The 21829-nt window shown below is 30.7% G+C and overlaps 3 protein-coding genes across 9 annotated transcripts in view; 2 read left to right on the plus strand and 1 right to left on the minus strand.

The window, feature by feature from the left end:
- The first annotated feature begins 2376 nt into the window (after positions 1-2376).
- Positions 2377-3295, plus strand: LOC115874989. Its single transcript, XM_030890305.1, has 2 exons — positions 2377-2779; positions 2836-3295. Exons 1-2 carry the CDS (start codon positions 2493-2495, stop codon positions 3293-3295), a joined length of 747 nt encoding a protein of 248 aa, XP_030746165.1. The 5' UTR covers positions 2377-2492.
- Positions 3288-4379, minus strand: LOC115874998 (sulfiredoxin-1). 2 transcript variants are annotated; one of them, XM_030890313.1, is made up of 2 exons: positions 4163-4379; positions 3288-3716 (listed from the first exon to the last, which is right to left on the minus strand). In XM_030890313.1, the coding sequence occupies exons 1-2, from the start codon at positions 4221-4223 to the stop codon at positions 3349-3351; spliced, it is 429 nt and encodes a 142-aa protein (XP_030746173.1). In that variant the 5' UTR covers positions 4224-4379; the 3' UTR covers positions 3288-3348. The 2 variants fall into 2 exon arrangements, with proteins under 2 accessions (XP_030746173.1, XP_030746177.1); XM_030890317.1 differs by lacking the exon at positions 4163-4379 and adding an exon at positions 3769-4053.
- A 123-nt stretch (positions 4380-4502) lies between these two features.
- Positions 4503-21829, plus strand: part of LOC115874953 (adenomatous polyposis coli protein-like) — a 37199-nt gene continuing 19872 nt past the window's right edge. For 2 of the 6 annotated variants that reach the window (XM_030890264.1, XM_030890289.1), the window contains exons 1-13: positions 4503-4632; positions 5090-5252; positions 13254-13325; positions 13387-13531; positions 13656-14368; positions 14994-16083; positions 16148-16476; positions 16712-17331; positions 17721-18015; positions 18069-18238; positions 18296-18495; positions 18607-18768; positions 20328-20595. In XM_030890264.1, coding sequence (XP_030746124.1) covers positions 5124-5252; positions 13254-13325; positions 13387-13531; positions 13656-14368; positions 14994-16083; positions 16148-16476; positions 16712-17331; positions 17721-18015; positions 18069-18238; positions 18296-18495; positions 18607-18768; positions 20328-20595 — 4193 coding nt within the window. In that variant the 5' untranslated portion in view covers positions 4503-4632; positions 5090-5123. Of the gene's footprint in view, positions 4633-4892; positions 5028-5089; positions 5253-9066; positions 9371-10774; positions 10799-12524; positions 12570-13253; positions 13326-13386; positions 13532-13655; positions 14369-14993; positions 16084-16147; positions 16477-16711; positions 17332-17720; positions 18016-18068; positions 18239-18295; positions 18496-18606; positions 18769-20327; positions 20596-21829 lie in introns of those variants that run through there. The other 4 variants (XM_030890268.1, XM_030890275.1, XM_030890283.1 and 1 more) reach the window with 4 other exon arrangements.

Consider the following 21829-nt stretch of genomic DNA (forward strand, 5'->3'; position numbering starts at 1 on the left):
CAAAAAATTCATTGCTTCAATGACTGCTTGAACTGAGTATAATTAATCGTGCAAGACACAATTGTGACACAATAATCATGGTAGGTGTGTAAAGACGTGTTGAAAGATAAAAATGTACCTACTAATTTTTTGTTAATCGTTAAAATTTTTTGAACATGCGGACTTTTTGACGGTAACATTGCTTTAAACTGAGGTATCCTTAATTAAACACCGTTAAAGTGAAAAAATAGATGTAGGAAAAACAATAAATACTCCTACTACATATTTTGACAATTTTTATTATGCAAAACTGCCAGAAACTTTCATATTGTCTTCTTTTTTGACAAAAATCCTTCAGCCCTTCAATCGACGAAATTTGACTGTAAAATCCTTGATTTGAAGGAAACCTTTCAATTCTGGCAACACTGGATAGAAGAGAGAAAAGAAAAGGAGGGAGTTTTAAAATATGAATTAAATTAGCATTGTTTTTTTTTAAGTTTAAGATAATTGAATTTATTTGATTTGTTGTGTTCTGTCCCCCAAACAGCAACCTAGTCTATAGTAAAATTGTGGTAAAATTGTTAACTTAATAAATAGTAAATTAAGAATTAAATTAATTATTCCAAGGCTTATTATAGGTTTTATAGAATATAGAATTATAATTTATTTAGTTAATCACGTCCCCTTTAAATAGTAAATAGATATATATTAAATAAATAAGAGGATGTTGAATTATATTTCTTTAATTGTTTGAGAGACAACCTTTTTCTGATCAATCAATCAAAAACCTGTGGACAAAAACCGCACAAAAACCGCCAGCAAACAAAGATGGACGTGATATTCCAATTTTTCTTCCTAGTTATTAGGAGTACATAATCGTCAATAGATAACGGACAAAATAAATTTAAGGAATCTAGGAATGTAAAATGGTATGGCAACCAGTTAAACTGTAAACATTTTGAATATTTTTAATAATATTTTTACATAATAAAATTGCAAAAATGCCCCAAATTATTATCTACACTACACTAATTAATTAACTTATCAATTTTTCGTATTTTAAGCTTTTTGCTGTCTCAATTTCTAATCATTTTCGTGAGTATTCGGTTTAAGAAAAATACCTCTTCTAATATTATATTCTCCTGATCATAAATTCGTATATTTCGCATCGTTTGACGAAGTCGCATACGACTGAGATCGACGACATTTGACATTGACTTTTTTATTGATTAAATAAACTACTATGATTAAACTGTACTTTTACTGTACTTTACTATATTTATTTATCTATGTATGTATTAAAGAGTATATGCTCACAGAATTAATATTAATTCACACAATTCAAATTTTGTTTATTTTAATTATTATTCTTATTTTTAAAATAAAAAAAATCTATCTATTATTTATTAATTCCATTTTTAACAAGAAAAATAAAATTGTACCTTGATGCAATATAAATAAAATATGATAATATGTATAAAAATAAATTTAAATTAATTTATTCCACGTTTCTTTTTTGATAGACAAATAAATTTTTTATAAAACATCAAAACTCAGCTACCTACAGCATTTTTGAAGCATAATTTTCCAGAGCACAATTTAAAGAAGTTATTCTTTATAATTATAATTATTATAGAAATAAATATAGAAATAAATAACACCCATAAAGGAATTAATTTTTTTAAATGTATGGATATTATATTAAAAAATGTATATTTATGTATAATATGTATTCCCTGTTTGTATATAACAATAACAAGTATATAATAAAATACGTAATATGAACATAAATTAAACGGGTAATAATTATTTAATTACCACAAAATAAACAAAATTCCTTTACTTAAAAAATTAAAGCTATTTTTTAACTATTGAAATATATCTACATTTAATAAACTTTATTACTAAGTCACTTTATTGTTAATATTAGTTGACAGATAAACAGAATATGCAGGAAGTAAATGATTAAAAAAGAATTATTTTATTTATTAAGTATTTCTTTTTTCCTATGGGTATTGTAAAATTAACGCAACATCTCCATTTTCTATCAGGAACGTATAAAATGCCGCGAGAAAATTTAAATTTTGCCATTCAAATCGTGGCGCCCTCTGAACGACTTTTTGATGTACTAAAAATAATTATTTTTAACTGGCGCCCTCTAGTAGTGACTGGCAAAAACAAGGTACATCAAAATAGAGAAATCTGTAATTTAATTACAGATTTCTTTGTTCTTTGAAACCTTTACAGATTTCTCTATTTTATATAATTAAAATAAAAATTTAATTTTAATATAAATTAGGATAAATTATTATATTTACTAATTATTTATAGATTGTTTATTTATTTAAATACAACATTAATAATCTAAATAATATATTTCTTTTTAAATGTAAAAAGAGATAAAAACATAACCTAGAAATTTTCTAGTCAAGTTTGTTTAGAAACTTTAAACGAAATAAAACGCAGTAAAATTAGAAATCCTTCCTTATTTATTGAGTAAAAATGAGTTTATAATGGATGAATCCTTAATAGAGAACTGTGACGACTTAGTCCGAGTAAAATTAGGGTTTCAAATAGGAGAACAGTTTACATCGTTCAAAGAGTTCCAAGAAAAGTTACTTACCCGAGCTAGAGCTAATTTTGTACGTTTTTCTAGAAAAGACAGCCGAACTATCGAAGCAGCCAGAAAAATCATCAACAGAACTTATCAAGCTGACTTAATATTTTATCAGTTAAAATATGCCTGTTTCTATTCAAATAAAAGTCGTACAAATAACAAACCCCTCAAAAGAAAACGACGGTAATTTTCCCTGTAAGATACTCTCGATTTTAATCGTATATTTTACTTCCTTCTAGCTCACTTAGACAAAAAATAGACACACCATGTCCAGCATTTATATCATTAAGACTATCTGAAGATGATCGTGCTCTGGAGATAATTAACATGGTGGAGTACCATAATCACCCTGTAACAGAGGAAGACTACCAAAAGCTGATTCCAAAGAAAAAGAGTTTAGAAGATGAAGAAGGAAATATTAGTTTTGAAAATATCAACACTCCTGAGGACAAATACAAAATTGTACTGAACAAATGCAGACACATTGCTAGAATTGCCTCATTATCCAGTCCTAGTAAGGTTCAAGAAATTCTAAAGAATATGGATGATTATGTATTTTATTTGAAATATAGCTTTCCCAACAGTGAAGTTGACGAACTGATAGAGGGAGAACAGCAAATTGAAACTAGTATTGTTGATCCTTTACTTCATAACGAGAATATTAAAATAATTGTGGAATCTGACCCAAATATTGAGTGAAATATACGTTCTTTATATGTTTTATTAAATAAATAACAAATATTAATTACAATTCACTTTAGATCTGGCGTACTTGATCCTAGATACACTCTCAAATCATCTATGTTGGATTTAACAAGTTTTACAGGTATCAATTCGTTTTGTAGTCTTTTGTGAGCTTCGTATCTGTGACATCCTCCAAAAGAATAGTAGTAATTACCTCCTTCTCTTCCTGTGATCCATAATACATCAACTGGAGGTACTTCATGAGCTGTTTCAGGCTTCAATAAGGTTTTCATGAGTGATGCGACCTTTTTCTCATCCAGAATAGGTGGTATGGGTCTTATTATTTCTTTTAAAGGCATTTCGTGAATTTCACTGATGTTTCCTGCATGAATACTGGTCATTTTGTGGTTTGATCTTGGGAAAATTGACCCTACAACTTGATTATAAGAGTTATATACCGAAACCCTCAAAAGAAATGTACTAAATACTTATGTAAATGTTTATCCTAAATATATATTAATTTACACATCTATAGTATGGAATTTTTTGATGTGAGATGATACACTTGTTTTTTCTGTTACTACTACCGTTCTAATGATACCATATATCATTTTATGCTCTGAAATTTTTAACAATATTGATTGAAACAAACTTTTTCTTTGAATAATTTATCTGACATGCTACACAAAAGTGCATTAGCTAAATGTAATAATTATTGATTCATTTTTCGTGTTAACTAAACTAATAATTCTAAATAAATAATGGTAGTTTAAATTTAAACTAATTAAATAAATTAATAAAGTGCCCACATGGACGTCGAAATATGGCAACGTTGATTAATAAAATATATTTTTAAATACAATAAAACTTTACAAAACTTACCAAAGGTAGTAGAAAGTATTTTAGAACTATTCGCTGATACAATCTTGCAATGATTCAACATTTTTTAATAGTACAATAAATTTTAGAGCGGATTTAAAACTAATCAAGGCAATGTTGCCATTGTATCGATTTATATTTACAAGGATATTCAATTTATTGTAGTTATTAGATACGATTCTTTTGCATTTAATCAATTTTAGTGTTATTAAACGATTGTTTTATGTATTAATCAAAAGAATTTCAATAAAAATAGATAATATTTTTATTTATATGGAATAATTTCAAATTTAAATGTACTGTTTCGTACAAACTCCAACAGAGGTCGACACATATCGAAAATTTGACAATCGAAGCAGATAAAATTGACAGATGCCGAGTTGTCTAGTGAAAATGGTAACAAATATCGTTTTTTTACCATTTTTTGTATAAAATCTGTGTGTTTTTTTCGTATATCTTTAAGAGGAATCATGGTAACGTACAACTTTTCATTTCCTGCATGTATTTTCTTTTATATTACCACGAAAACTAACACTTTATCGCGTTTAAAAATGTCTAAATACTGCTCATATAAATTTTGGTAATAACAAGCTCTTTAACAGCACGAGATGCATTTAAAACGTGCTAGATTAACTCGTTTAGTCATCTTTTAATAGTCTCGTACGTTTTAGGGGTAAAATTCTCCTTGTTTTAGAAAAAAAACGGCTATATGGCAAAAACGTCACACCCACGCATCGTAAACAAAATCAATATTTCCCTACTGTATTTTATGTGTTTTCATCTTCGTCATTCCGTTTTGTTTATTTTTCTATGCACCGGGAAGCCTTCTGTAAGGTCATTTCACCGCCGGGAAATGTTTACCCTAGAAGTAGAGCAGAATTTAACGAATACAAGTAGAAATTACTTATTTATTTGTTTATTTTCTTGTAGTTTAATTTAAAGAAAGTGTCCATGGAACGGGGCAATGTCGTTGCCAGTGTCTCAGTATGAGGAGCTGCTGGCGGAAGTCAGGGGCCTGAGACGCAAGGCCCAAAGGGTCCAGCAGCTGGCCAGGCCTCTGATTGGTGCTGCGGGTCTTCCACAACAATACCAGGTGAGTTTCACTGACATTCTCCTCTCTGTGTGACCCTGACTTGGCCTTATTTGATACCAAGTCCATATAAGGAGGGTGTTTTGCTTCAAGATTCGTTGACCTTGACCGATAAATACATTTAAATGGAGGAATTGTTATTGATATACCTTCTGTTGGACAGGAAATCTCATGTAAATTAAAAAAAAACATTAATTAAACTTTCCCATCATACCAAAGATAATACTACTATATGTATATAAATTAATAGTAAAAATAATGTGATCGTGATAGGGATAAAAAACCTGCTACCATTAAATGCAGTTTTTTGATATTGTTGCCGAAAGTCAATCAGTATCAAAAAAAGACCCCATGTCGACAACTATGAAAATATGAACCCTTCCTGGACACAAACGGTACATTGTGAGACAGGAAATTGTAGAGAGAAACAAGACCTATAAGATAGGATACAACATTTTAATGAACAGTGCTTTCCATAAAATCAATAAAATGATAAATATACGAAATAAAATAAATGTACTGATTCCTTTCGAAAATCGACATCTATGAAACTATGAACCCTTCCTGGACACAAACGGTACATTGTGAGACAGGAAATTGTAGAGAGAAACAAGCCCTATAACATAGGATACAACATTTTAACAATGCTTTCCATAAAATCAATAAAATGAAAAATATACGAAATAAAATAAATGTAAAATGTAAAAGAAATCTGATTTAAATAAAAGAAAATTGATTTAAACAAAAATCTGATTTTTTTATATTTCTCTGACTTGCTCAAAGGTCATTGGTTCAAACAATTGAGACAGATTTGGATATCAGGTTGAATTATGTTTTCTATTAAAATAAACAAATCTGATTTAAATAACAAAAATCTGATTTAAACAAAAAAAATCTGATTTAAATAAAAAAATTTGATTTTTTTTATTTTTCTGAATGACTGTTCGAAAATAATTGAGACAGGTTAGTAAATAAGAAGGTTGAATTATGTTTCCTATTAAAATCAAAAAAAATCTGATATTAGGAAACAAATCTGATTTAAATTAAAAAAAAATATTTAAAAAAAATCTGATTTAAACAAAAAAATGAAAAATTTTCTGAATGGCTGTTCAAACCAAAGGTCATTGTTTCAAACAATTCAGACAGAGAGAGATTTGTATATAAGGATGTCAAATAATGATTTCTATAAATAAAAAAAAATCTGCTTTAAATCAAAAAATCTGATTTAAAGAAAAAAAAATCTGATTTTTTTTAATTTTTCTGAATGGCTGTTCAAACTTAATTGAGACAGATTTTTATATAAAAAGGTTGTATTATGTTTTCTATTAGAATAAAAAAAAATCTGCTCTAAATTAAAAAAATCTGGTTTAAACAAAAAAAAATCTGATTTTTTAATTTTTTTTAATGGCTGTTGAAACATAATTGAGACAGATTTATGTATAGGAAGGTTGAATTATGTTTGCTATTGAAATAAAAAAAACTAAGTTAAATAAAAAAAATCTGATTCAAACAAAAAAAATCTGATTTTTATAGTTTTTCTGAACGACCGTTCAAACATAATTGAGACAGATTTTTATATAAGAAGGTTGACTTATGTTTTCTATTAAAATCATTTTCTAAAAAAAATTGGTTAAACAAAAAAAATCTGATTTAAAGAATAAATCTGATTAAATTTAAAAAAACTGATTTAAACCAAAAAAAATCTGATATTTTTTATTTTTCTGAATGCCTGTTCAAACCTTGTTGTTCAAACATAATAATGTTATCTAGTAATATAAAAAAAATCTGATGTAAATTAAAAAAATCTGATTTAAACAAAAACTGTTTTTTAATTTTTCTAAATGACTGTTCAAACAAAATTGAAACAGATTTGTATATAAAAAGGTTGAATTATGTTTTCTATTTAAAATAAAACAAAATTATTTAAATAAAGAAATCTGATTTAAATAAAAAAATGGTTTTTATTTTATTTTTCTGAATGACTGTTCGAAAATAATTGAGACAGGTTAGTAAATAAGACGGTTGAATTATGTTTTCTATTAAAATCAAAAAAAAATCTGATATTAGGAAACAAATCTGATTTAAATTAAAAAAAATATTTAAAAAAATCTGATTTAAACAAAAAAATGAGAAATTTTCTGAATGGCTGTTCAAACCAAAGGTCATTGTTTCAAACAATTCAGACAGAGAGAGATTTGTATATAAGGATGTTAAATAATGATTTCTATAAATAAAAAAAAATCTGCTTTAAATCAAAAAATCTGATTTAAAGAAAAAAAAATCTGATTTTTTTTAATTTTTCTGAATGGCTGTTCAAACTTAATTGAGACAGATTTTTATATAAAAAGGTTGTATTATGTTTTCTATTAGAATAAAAAAAAATCTGCTCTAAATTAAAAAAATCTGGTTTAAACAAAAAAAAATCTGATTTTTTATTTTTTTTTAATGGCTGTTGAAACATAATTGAGACAGATTTGTATATAGGAAGGTTGAATTATGTTTGCTATTGAAATAAAAAAACTAATTTAAATAAAAAAAATCTGATTCAAACAAAAAGAAAATCTGATTTTTTTAGTTTTTCTGAATGACTGTTCAAACATAATTGAGACAGATTTTTATATAAGAAGGTTGACTTATGTTTTCTATTAAAATCATTTTCTAAAAAAAATTGGTTAAACAAAAAAAATCTGATTTAAAGAATAAATCTGATTAAATTTAAAAAAACTGATTTAAACCAAAAAAAAATCTGATATTTTTTATTTTTCTGAATGAAACCTTGTTGTTCAAACATAATAATGTTATCTAGTAATATAAAAAAATCTGATTTAAATAAAAAAAAATCTGATTTAAATAAAAAAAAATCTGATTTAAATAAAAAAAAATCTCATTTAACAAAAACTGATTTTTAATTTTTCTAAATGACTGTTCAAACATAATTGAGACAGATTTGTATATAAGAAGGTTGAACTATGTTTTCTATTAAAATCATTTTCTAAAAAAATTTGGTTAAAAAAAATCTGATTTAAAGAATAAATCTGATTAAATTTAAAAAAACTGATTTAAACCAAAAAAAATTTGATATTTTTTATTTTTCTGAATGAAACCTTGTTGTTCAAACATAATAATGTTATCTAGTAATATAAAAAAATCTGATTTAAATAAAAAAAAAATCTGATTTAAATAAAAAAAAAATCTGATTTAACAAAAACTGATTTTTAATTTTTCTAAATGACTGTTCAAACATAATTGAGACAGATTTGTATATAAGAAGGTTGAACTATGTTTTCTATTAAAATCATTTTCTAAATGAAATTTGGTTAAACAAAAAAAATCTGATTTAAAGAATAAATCTGATTAAATTAAAAAAAACTGATTTAAACCAAAAAAAATCTGATATTTTTATTTTTCTGAATGCCTGTTCAAACCTTGTTGTTCAAACATAATAATGTTATCTAGTAATTTAAAAAAATCTGATTTAAACAAAAACTGTTTTTTAATTTTTATAATTGACTGTTCAAACAAAATTGAAACAGATTTGTATATAAAAAGGTTGAATTATGTTTTCTATTTAAAATAAAACAAAATGATTTAAATAAAGAAATCTGATTTAAATAAAAAAAATCTGACTTAAGCCAAAAAAAAATTTTTTTTTATTTTTCTGAATGGTTCTTCAAATCAAATACGATTGAGACAGATTTGTATATGGGAAGGTTGAATTTAGGGTAAGATCTTTGATTGTTTGGGTTTTTCTGAGGAAATTTCAAGGAAATCAGACGGCGCATGCTGTCGAAAATCCTGTATTTACGCCGATCCTGCAGTGCACCATACACTCTCCTGCTAGACGGTTCGCCGCTCTTTTTTGATTCCTCGGTTTTATTATCAATAAAACAATTAATTTTGGTGTTTTATATCGCAGAAATTTTTTAAAATACGTGTCATATATCTCGTAATTACTGTATTGAGTGTATATGTTCTGGATTAGTCATAGATAACAAATTTTTAAACTACTTTAAACAGTGAGTGTGTTTGTTTTTTTTTCTGAGAGGATTTTAACTAAATATGGAACAGGATCATTAGTATTGTGGTGTATAACTATATTTTTGGTTTAGAATATAATACCGGTAAGATTTTTAGTAGAAAAATAAATATTTGGACTTGTTCCAAAAAGTCGTAGGTTTACTCTAGCGTATCTTTTTCTATTTTTTGAATAGAAAGTCTTTCTTTTTTTCTTATGCAATCGTGTTTTGTTTTGGTTCTATCCAAGAACGGTTGATTAAGAAAAAACACGAAATACACAGGGTGGGTCTTAAATAAGTGCAAATATTTTAGGGGTTATTTCGGTTTTTCTTCGCGAAAAAAAAATCTGAAAATTTGTATTTTTTTTTTAGTTTTTAGATGAAAATAGTATGTATATTGTTTTATTGGGAGTAAAAATGACACTTTTTGTGGCTAGGCTGTAGTTTGACATACAGCCGAGGCACAAAAAGTAATTTTTACTCTGAATAGAACATGCTTTTTTTTCAAACGCCACAAATAATTTTTTAAACAATTTCAAACCTTCCAAATAATATAAAAAGATTTAAAAGTAATACCTTGTATGTAATTATATATCGAGAAGCTATGGTTACGCTCGTTGATTTTGACACTTCATGTGCACATAAATGTGCGTAAAAAGTATTTTATGCCTTATTAATTATTAATTAGTTATTAAATTTTTTGTTGTGCCACTTATCATAAACATTTCATTGGTATAGTTTATCCAAAAATACTTGAAAGTGCGTATACTGAACTATACAAAAATAAATCAGGTCCCAAATCTAATATAAACACTAAATCTAGTATCTCTCTCAAAAATGAACCAAAAATGAGTGGTCAAAAACTGTTTATATTTTAATGAAATGCTACAAATACGACTATTACACTTTCAACCATTTCTGAATGCACTGTATATAAAAAATATAAACTAAAATCAACAAAATTATTTGTTTGAATTATTTTAGCAATCTCTTTGAAGGTTTTTCATTAAAATGCATTTGTATATTCCGAATAGCTGTTGCTAAAGTTTCACAAAAACTTAATTTTAGATTAAAATAGCCTACAAATGACCTTTTACCTATATATGAGGGTAGGTAGGAGTCTATTTGACATAGATTTAACTTTCAAATTAGCAAGTACTATATTCACTTCACCCACACTTACTTAAATTTCCTTTTTCTATTATTTGTAAATACATACTCTGTACTTTGTAATTTAATAACTTGATAACTCATTGTTAATTGTTATTTATTATTAAAAAAACTTATCATTTTTATCTGTTTTTTGTACGAAATATCCTTAATCCAGTCAAGATAAAATTAATATGGAAACAGTTTTGGGTTAATGTAAAAAAAGAGGAAATAAAAATAAGTATAGTTGTTTGCCGTTGTCTTTAGGCCGTATTATTTTTAGATCAAAGTACCACACAGCGCGAGATATTTTTGATATTTTTTATGTATTTTTGTGTATTATGGCACTAGCGAGATTTAGTTTTGAGTGAAAGCCTATACAGGGTGAGTCAATTGTAAGAACAAGAATTAAACAACACTTCAAGGCATTTATTTGTAAATAAACAACTATGGTGTAATCAAATTCAGTTTTGAATGCTTAAAACTGATGTATGGAGTTATGTTATTTTGAGTTTTTGATACAGTAACAAATAAAGATTATGTATCAACAGATAAAAATCTAGAAATCTTTAAATAAAAAATGTGTGGTGAAAAAATCTTTATAATTTAATGAAATACTACAATTATTAAATAGTAATCATATACCTAGGATCTTTGTTAAGGGTGACAACTTAGAGAAAATATTCTCTGTAATAATAAATTTTAAATATAGTATACAGTAATTCCAAACTGTCAAATCCTGCTACTAAAAGTGGACCATCCTGTAGGTTCTGAAGTACAAACAAAACAGATGTTTTGTGTCACTCTTTTTCATAGTATTCCCAGCTATTAATTACACAGTGAGCACATACATAGCGCCATTTTAATTTAAATTGTTTTAAAGGTCTTTCGATTGCGGAAGTTGTCTGACGCTGATTCATGATTAAATTCCTTCATTGTTCTTTTGGGGCCTTTTTTTACTGTTTTCGGGCGTTGCCCCCTAGGTTAGGGCTTTTTTAAAGACCCCACGTGTCCAGAAAAATAAGTCAATCTAAATATGTTCTAAAATATTTTTTTTGATTTTTTGTTTATATTAGTACAACTACTAAGATTTGTACTAATATATGTATATTGTATAGTTGTACTATAAGACTGTTCTGTTTATTTTCTTTGTTGATATTATATTTAACTCCTATGACTTTTATTATATCTGTGGTATAAACAAACTTGTGTATGTCGAATCAAAACAAATCCACGCATATTGGTTACTCTATCGTGTATGTCTATGTACAAAGCAGTGTTATATATTAGGGCCGATCAATGTTTACTGAACTCTCTGAACTTAGCAGGTGCATACAGCCGTACTTTCCTAAATAATGGCTTATATTTTTAACGTTTCTGTAAGTTTGTTTCTTTCAATAAAATTGATTTGCGTAAATTCGCACTCGCCAACTTGATGTAACATTTAATTTTAGCGCAAAATGTATTACTTATCCTCTCTCTGAAAGATAGCCAAATCATGAGTGATTTTTTTCTTCTAAAAATACAATTTTTTTATAATATTAAAACATTAGGAAAAAATATCAAATAAAACACACACCCTGTACACATTATTAAGTAGGTCTACCGTTTCTTAACAAGACTGAGTAGATTAAAATCTGGTAAAGTATTTTTAATATGGTTCTTTGTTGCATCAAAGTCTAAACAAACAACTTTTTATAGTGGTTGTATTTGTATACCTACAATTTTCATCATTTCTTATTAAAGTGTTATCAAAGTGTACATAAGTTTGTTTATTCGTATCTCAGAGGTATATTTAGGTGTTAAAACTTGTTTATGTTTGTTCCTGAAAATTATCTCAGAATTATTTAAAAACTTATCAGATGTGGAGTAGGTTGAAAAATAATAGTGCACACATGGAACTATTTAGTGATTATTATATTGAAATTTAAACAAAAAATGCCGTATGGTCGAAAAAAAGGCGTCCAGTTGGTTTGGAAATGACGATCGATGGCATTCCCCATATACTTGTAAAATGACAGCGATCTTTATTTCATAGCCATCGCTGACGCCGAGTTTTTTTCGATCATATTGTACAATTTTCTAGTAAAAGTTCACGTTTTTTCTTTTCAACTTCACTAAACACAATGTTATAATAAAGGCAGTGCACTGGCAGGTAAAATGTTAGGACTAAACCAAGGCTTAAGAGTAAACAGAGAATGCATTTAAAAAAATATGTAGTAATATTTATCTATTAAATTCAGATTTTCAAAAAATGTAATAAAGAAAACCACTTAAAAATGTACGTAAATTTGTAAAAAAAAGAGAATTCAGAAGCCTTCAACATAATCTAATTTAAACCTATCTTGTTTACCTACTGCCCTATTTTTTTAATAACTCAATTGATTAGTTGGTATGCAGCTGTATTCTTAAATAACGTCGTTTTTATATAGGGTGTCCCATTTTAATACAGATTCTATATTTACCATGAAAGAAATAACATAAATTTTTTAATCTAACTTTGGTGGCAATTTTTAATGCTGTTTATTCATGAAATTTTGATGAAATTACTGATATTTATTAATTAAAAGGCGTAGAGAATACGAAAATGTACGTCATTTTGACCTTACGAGTTTGGTATGAATTACAGGTAACATTTTAGCTACCATTAAAAATCGTTTAAAAAAAAGGGTTTGAAAAATCCAGTGTCTTACAGAATCAAAACACTTCAGCTATTAAGTCAGTATATATTCTAAATCTACATAAAATTCCCTACAAATACTGAAATTTTCGTAATTTTACCACCATGTTTACTATTTTTCTAAGAGCCTTGAAAACTAAAAAAAATTGTTATTTTCAGAATGATAGACTAAAGGAACCACTGGACTATACCATGGAGTCCCTGTTACTGAATAGATCAAACTCTCCCAATGTAAGATTATTACTAAATTACCAAAAAAAAAACATTTTTAATTTTCTAAAATTTATTTTAGTATGATAAAGCTTCCACTTCGGGCCAAGATCGGTTGACGGGCGACACTGACTGCTTCGAAGATATAGGCAGGGGCGGCGCCTCGCGTAGTCAAATATCAGTAAGCAGCGAGCCCGTACCCAGAGCTACTGTCAAAAGTCACTTAGGTATGTATGCACATTATTATCAAACAAGTTTCATCCAAACACTGATTAAAAAGAGCAAGCTTGGGGTATATTCAAAAAACTTTAGCTTTAATTCAAATGGTCCCTTCATTTTGGTACTTTCCAGACTCAATGTACCACGGAGCTTGGCCGAACATGGAACGAACCGGAATGTGGAATTCTGAACCCGCCAGTCTAGGTACAGCAGCCCAGCAAAAACAACGAGACACAGATAGACAAATCCCAGTACCTCACGACGTGGGTTCAGTCATGTCGTTTGCCTCCAGCTCAGGCGGAGTACCACTAGACAACGTTTTATGTGGTTCAGACAGAGGCAAGTGGTCTTCGCAACAACTCGAAGCCAAAATGGACGTAGTCCACAGTCTCCTTTCGATGCTGGGCAGTCAGGAGCACGTGGACATGGGCGAGACCCTTCTAGCACTGAGTACTTGCCCGGAAAGCTGTCTTGCCATGCGTCAATCCGGTTGTATACCTCTCCTGGTGCAGCTGGTTCAGTCGGATAAAGATAACGAGACTAGGAGGAAAGCATCGCAAGCATTACATAACTTGGTTAACTCTCAACCAGATGAGAAAGTACGAAAACGGGAAGCAAGGATTTTGAAGCTATTGGAGCATGCAAGGAATTATGTGGAATATCTGAAAAACGGTGTTGAATTTGAATTGGAGGTTAGCGGAGGAAGTGTGGGGTCTTCCAGCGAAAATGGCGACAAACATCCTGTTGAAACTGTGGCGCATTTGATGAAGCTGTCGTTTGACGAAGGACACAGACAGGCCATCTGCCAATTGGGTGGGATTCATACTATAGCCGCTATGGTCGAGGTAAGTTCTTAATGTCTATAATCTATAGTATATTATAATATTTTTTATTGAGATTACTAAGAGACACTTTGTCTTTATATTATGTATTGTTACTGAGAATTTGAGCATACCAGACTGCACTGCCTAGCCCTTCCGTTAGCTACACCACTGTGTAATTCCTCAACGTTTTCTGTATATTTAGATCATTTTTTCTGGCACTGCTAGTTTGGGGTTCCTATTAGACGCCTTACAATGTGTGAAACCACTTATTTTTAAACTTAGAGATGATGTATGTTGTGTTTATTTTTATTTTCGCAAGGTTCAGAGTAATAAAAAAGATATTTTATCCTTGAACTTTATCTGAATTTAAATTTTTGAAAAGAAGTACCATTATTTAAGGAAGTACCGCCAACAATAAATAACCAATCAGTAATAGCTATAAAGTAAATCTTGTCTCACACCTTTTAGAAACCCTGAAACTGGTTTGAAACAGACATTATTTTTAATATTAATACTGCATGAAGAAGATAAATATCAATGAGACACTATATTATGGTATAAAACATAAAAATCTTTCTAAACACAGCAGCTTTACGTTCACAAAACACTTCACTTTCACTGTATTCCCTCTTTTTTCCACCCGTAGATCGAGCACTCGACTCACGGCAGCGGCTCCGCGGAGAGCCACTGCGTCCTGATGCGCCGATACGCCTGCATGGCCCTCACCAACCTAACCTTCGGCGACGGCGGCAACAAGGCCTTGCTCTGCTCGCTGCGCGACTTCATGCGCAGCCTCGTCGCGCAGCTGCAAAGCCCCGCGGACGAGCTGCGCCAAGTCACGGCCAGCGTGCTGCGCAATCTGTCCTGGCGCGCCGACTCCACTAGCAAGGAAGTTCTCAAAGACGCGGGCAGTGTCACTGCTCTAATGCGCGCCGCTATGTTACAGAACAAGGAAAACACTCTTAAGTCCATCCTGTCGGCGTTGTGGAACCTTTCAGCCCATTGTACGGAGAATAAGTCTGAAATTTGTTCGGTGGAAGGTGCATTGGGGTTCTTGGTTAATATGCTAACATATAAAACACCGACAAAAAGTTTGTCTATAGTAGAGAACGCCGGGGGGATACTAAGAAATATTTCCAGCCAGATAGCGGTTCGAGACGATTACAGAGAGATTCTACGACAACACGGATGCCTTCAAATCCTCCTAGACCAACTGAAATCGCCGAGTTTAACTATAGTTTCGAACGCGTGCGGCACTTTGTGGAACCTTTCAGCTAAAAACGCCCAAGACCAGGAAGCTCTATGGCAATTAGGAGCTCCCGCGATGTTGCGAAGTTTAAATCACTCAAAACACAAGATGATTGCGATGGGATCGAGTGCAGCTCTTAAAAATCTACTCAGTTGTAGGCCTCAGCAAGCACTGACCTCTCGAATGGACTCTACAGCTTTGTCTTTGAATTTACCTGAGTTACCAACTTTGGGGGCTAGAAAACAGAAAGCACTGTTACAAGATTTGGATCAGTCGTTGAGCGAGACTTTCGAGAACATCGACAAGGATTCTCCGGTCAAGAACAAGGTGGAAAAAAGTGTCGATATCGATAGTTTTATGAGAAATAAAAGCAGGAGTCGGAGTCCAGAGGATTTGAACGCTGCCTTTTCGAGTTTGAATTTAAACGAACCTTCTACAAGCTATACGGTGGATCTACGACAGAAGACGAGGATACCGCAGAGTTATGGTGAGTTTTTAAAACATAACCTATAAATATCCGGTTTATTTAGGAGTCTTTTCCTGTTCTGTAGGTAGTTCTAGTTTACCGTACGTACCACAACCGACCAGACGATCAAATCCAGCAACTTTTATACCAGTGAGGAACAAATTTCCTGATCAGAACTACGAGGATGATGTTTGCGAGCAACCGATTGATTATAGCAGGAAGTATACGGTCTCTGACGTCCCCGTAGGGCCCCAATCATCGCCAAAAGACGGGGGGCAACAAGAAGGGGACAGTTTTAGTATGGGATACACGGAAACTGACTTAGACCAACCTACAGATTACTCTTTGAGATATGCAGAGAACGATTCTGATTCTGATATATGTGTGGAGATAACCAAACAGGAATACATCCAGGTAATTTTAATAATATACAGGGTGGTCCGAACTGTATTCCGGAAACGTTGGAAAAAAAATAAAAATGAAACTTCTACACCCTGTATCTCCGAAACTAAGCATTTTAGGACATACATTTATACGAACTTTTTTACTTATTTTTATTTGCAGAATATGCTGCCTAAATTCCCGGAATACCGTTCGGACCACTCTGTATATTATTAATAATATGAATAACATTTTTTATATTTTGCAGGACACTGTCAAAACCTACTGCACTGAAGGAACACCCTACGAAACTCCGTACATTTTCTCCAATGCCACTTCTATCTCGGATCTACGAAATGTGGGATCCACAGAACAAAAACCAGAGCTGATCGACAATGACATCCAGAAAAACAAAGAATCCAAGGCAAAAGAAGTAAAAAACGTTGATGAAAAGGATCATTGTTCAACCGAGGATATTTCCGAGATCGAAAACGCCGATCTAAAGCCTCGGAAGTCTGAGTTTAGCTCAGGCCTGATGTCCCCGGAAAAACCAGTGAACTACTGTGAAGAAGGCACCCCGGGGTATTTCTCCAGAGGGAGCAGTTTTGGCTCCGGATTGGATTCCATTCCTGTTAACGAAACGGTTATCAAAAAAGAAGAACCTGAAGAGGTTGAAACATCTTCAACGCAAAAAACAGCGAAGGCAGTGCAAATGGATAAACAGGCTAAAGCAGGAACTGAAGCCAAAGAGGTTAAGTTTGAACAGGTCGTGAATTATGCAGAGGAGACTCCTCTGATGTATTCAAGATCGAGTTCTCTAGCGTCTTTGGACAGTATCGAGCAGCATTCCATTCATGATGACAGAAGTTCTGTAGTGTCGGATTTTAGGTGAGTAGTTTGGTTGTAAAAAGTTTTTTGATCTGTGGTCTCACAGAAAAATTAGATGAAGAAAAATTTCTGCCCAAAAAAAACGAGGAAAACGCCCATTTAAATGGGATAATAAGGAAAAAATCCCATTAAATGGGAATCAACGTAAGTAATCAACTCGATCTGTAGGGGAATACCAAAAAAAATCCTGTTTTTTCTATTAATCATGCAATGATTTTAATAATAATTAATTTATTAAGTTAATAATAATATTATCTTATTTTGTATGCTTCAAAACATTTAGGACAACTTCCAAGTAAGTCTTTTGTTATTTACCAATAGTAGTTCTTTTGTACAAAAGTTTTTTATATCAATTTCAAGACTTTGAGCAATATTTTGTATGTTTTAAGCCGTCTAACCAGCGGTATAGTCTCACCAAGCGAACTGCCAGACTCGCCAACCCAAACTGTTCCGCCTAGTCCGAGACCAACCAAGTCTAAGCTAGAGTTTCCTTCCACATCGAAACTTCCAAGAAACTCCAACGAAAACAAACCGAGACCCCTCCAAAAACCCAGCGTTTTTGAGGATAACATCACCAAGTTTAAGGAGGAGAGTACTCCCGTACAGTTCTCGACAGCCACGAGTCTCAGTAGTTTAACCATCGATGATCACGAGGAGAATACACAGAATAATACACAGGAGAAGGTAAAAGTGTTTTTGATTTGAGATTATAGTGGTCTGCATTTTTTTTTCTGTAGGAAGTTGAGGTTAAGGCTACAGTAAAAGAAGAAACCATTAAGCAGGAGCAACAAGAAAAGACAGACAGGGAAAAAGACACTGATAAGGAACTTAGCGGTTCGGACGATCTGAATGATGACGATGAAGAGATATTGGCCGCATGTATTAATGATGGGATGCAATCAAATATGTACGTTATCAAAAAAATCTTTAAGACACTTTATCTAAAAAAAATATGGCATTTTAGATCGGCACCTACAGCCAGTTCGACGCCTACCAAGCTACAGATGTCCAGCTTCAGTTACCAGCACTCCAAAGCTTCGTCTGGGATTCCCATGATGCGGCGTACTCCGCCTAGGAATGTGGCGGTTGGTAGTTCGCATTTAATGGAGGACGCGCCTAAAACTTACTGTACAGAAGATACGCCAGCTCATCTTAGTAGAACAGGTAAAAATACTGGGTTTTTGTTCATAATTTCAGATAGTTCAAGATGTTCATAGTTTCACAGCACAGGAAAATTGTTTACATTTTTCATATACATAAAATAACATTTTATAGGTTCTAATTCCAACCTGAGTGTCCTGTCTATTCCCAACGACAACAAGAGTAAGCAACATGGCGATTTTAGTGATGATTCTAGTAATTTATCCGGTGATAACGAGAATTTATTGGCAGAGTGCATACAATCTGCCATGCCTAAACCCAAGAAAGAAATAAAAGGTAAGACAGATTTTTCCACTTGGTATAATTCTTATATGAAAATTGTGGAGTTTAAAGGATTTATACTTAATTCGATGTTATTTTAAAATATTGATAGTTTACTATCGATATTTTAAAATATCGGTGTTTTTGAACATTTCTATCTCATATAAAATATGGGTAGGTTAACAAAAAAATGGTGAAACTTCATTTTAACTCTTTAAGGTGGCATTTTTACCATTAAGGTAAGATAATTTTTTTAATTCTTATGATTTAAACATGAAAATTGAGGAGTTTTAAAGGATGTTCTTAATTCGATATTAGAAAAAATATCGATATTTTTGACCATTCCTATTTTACACACAAATTAAGGAAATAAATGGAAAGCAGATAAAATTTCGTTTGACCCTTTAGCGGTTGAAGCTTTTATAGTACTTATAGCAAAATTGCACTTTAAGAGGATTTTCTTAGTTCGATATTATTAACAAAGTTCGATATTTCGGTATCGATATTTAGAAATATCGATATTTGGACCCTCCCTATTCTACACTTGAACAATGGATAAATAAATGAAAAGAAAAAACAGTTAACAAAGTTAACAATTTCGTTTTAACCATTACTATACGTTCCTCACCAGGTTTTCCGATATTTCAGTATCGATATTTTTTTAAAATATCGATATTTTGTCCTTTATATCTATACAAAAATAAGCAAATGAATGAGAAAACAGGTGAAAATTTATTTTTGACCCTATTTATGCCAGCTTTACCATATTATTTTGAATGTTCGGTATTGCAGTATCGATATTCGAAAAAAAATCGATATTTTTGACCATTGCTGTCTTACATAAAAATAAACGAAAAAAAAACAGGCAAGGAATATTTTTTAACTCTATTACAGCAACAGCTTTACCACATCCGATTCGTTCTTAACCTATTGTCGGTATTTCAGAGTCGATATTTTAAAAAATCGATATGACCTCCCTACCTTACGCTAGAATATAAGCAAATAAATGAAAACAAAAAAGAACAAAAATGCATTTTTCAAAATATCGATATTTTGGCCGTCTATCTATACAGAAATGAACAAATTAATGAGAAAACACACAGCTTTGCCATATTATTTCGAAAGTTTGATATTACAGTATCGATATCGATATTCGAAAAAATCGATATTTTTATCATCCCTATCATACATAAAAAATAGCATATAAACGAAAAAACGTCAAAAATGCATTTTTAACTGTATTACAGCAACAGCTTTACCACATCCGATACGTTCTTTGCCTGACATTATTTTAAACGTCGATATGCTTTAACCTCCCTATCTTATTCCAGAATATGAACAAATAAATGAAAACAAATGAACAGATAAAAATACATTATTTCCAAGGCCAATACAATTTTTTGGCTTAATATATTTGTTATGTAAACATTGAAGTTGTTTAAGTAATTTCCTTATTATCCTGGTATCGATATTTTTTAAAAATCGATACTTTTAACCATCCCTATCTTACATAAAAACTTCGCAAATAAATGAAAAAAAATCGGTAAAAATTCCATTTTTTAACCCAATTACAGTGACAGCTTTACCGCATCCGATACGTTCGTCGCCATACAAACAACAAGCGCAACGGAAACCCGGCGGTGAATTCGTACAAGTACCCCCTCTTAAACCTCAACCTCAACAACAGGGGGCGAACAGGAGGGAGACCTCCCTACCCCCCTACCTGGGGGTGAGGGACGAAGTGGAGAACTACGCGGTGGAGGGCAGCCCGTGTCATTTTTCGCTCAGGTCCAGTCTGAGCGACTTGACCGTGGAAGGTGGCAGCGTGGTCGGACTTAAGACGTGAGTTTGTTTATGTAAAAATATCGATAGTTGTGTAGGATAAAGTGTCGTATTTCGAAATTTTAATCCTGTTTTGTGGTCGGTTGTATTTGAGTGTATTAAATAAATTTAGTTTGAAAAGGGCATTAGATACTTCGAAAATATGAATATTTATACAGGGTGTTTCAAAAAACATGTGCTATCTCTCGTGGTGAGATTCCTCACGTAAAAATAAGATTTATCAACATAGGTCCGATTCTGCTTTGTTTCGTAGCTACAGGGTGTTAAAGTTTTAATATTTTTTCGATTTATTACAATTTTCTTCCTTTAGTACACCCTGTATTATCTTTACAAGACGAAAAACGTTTTTATTCACTTTCATAAAAATTTTTGCTTGTTCTAAAATAGTTACCCGTTTATTCTTTTTTTATATTTCCATTTCATTTTAGAGAAAATTAAAAAAAAAATCAAAATATAGCTGAATTTTTACCACTGTCGCACTTTGCAAAAAATAAACAATAAACAAATACAGAAAAGCGCAAAAAAATCGCAAAAATTTAAATTTGTCAAGAAAATGTCAAACAAATGTGACATAAAAGTTGTTTAAGAATTGCTAGCGTGATAGATGTTTATAAAACAGTATTTTACTTTTTTCTTAGTCTTTTTGTTAATTGTATCCAGACGTATTAAAAAACAACACTAGTTATTGACTATATCTAAAAATAACTAAGTTTCAGGAGTTCATAAATTACGTATTCAGTCACGAAAGAACTTACGAAAACACAAGAAAATCTACACTTATTTTTTTAATATATTCAATTGGTTTATTCTTTGAGGATATTATAAGTTCTGTAACTCTGTGAAAATACATATACTGTATGCGACATCATATAAAATAATCATAAAACAACAGTAGGTTCTAATATTGTCATATTTTATATAGGTATACACGGTATCAACGGGCAATTAGACAGTTCGCAGCTTGTTCGACGCTTGTTTTTGCCACATCTACAGGAAAATATACATCTAACTTGATTAAAAATACATCTTAATATAGTCTTAACAGATTATTTTTATTATTATTTATAGTTTATTTAAAAGTAACTGTAAAAACGTTTCAATGTGTCTTAAAAAATGTGTTTTTTAGAATGATTAATAATGCCACTGATATAATTAAAAATAATTTTTGTAATATAGTGTGTATAAAATTAAAATTACTGTGAATTTATAAACACATACATATGCAGAGTGTAAT

The sequence above is a fragment of the Sitophilus oryzae genome, unplaced genomic scaffold (genome assembly GCF_002938485.1).
Source record: "Sitophilus oryzae breed Bouriz unplaced genomic scaffold, Soryzae_2.0 scaffold_1018_pilon_pilon, whole genome shotgun sequence".
Taxonomy (NCBI): Eukaryota; Metazoa; Arthropoda; class Insecta; order Coleoptera; family Curculionidae; genus Sitophilus; species Sitophilus oryzae.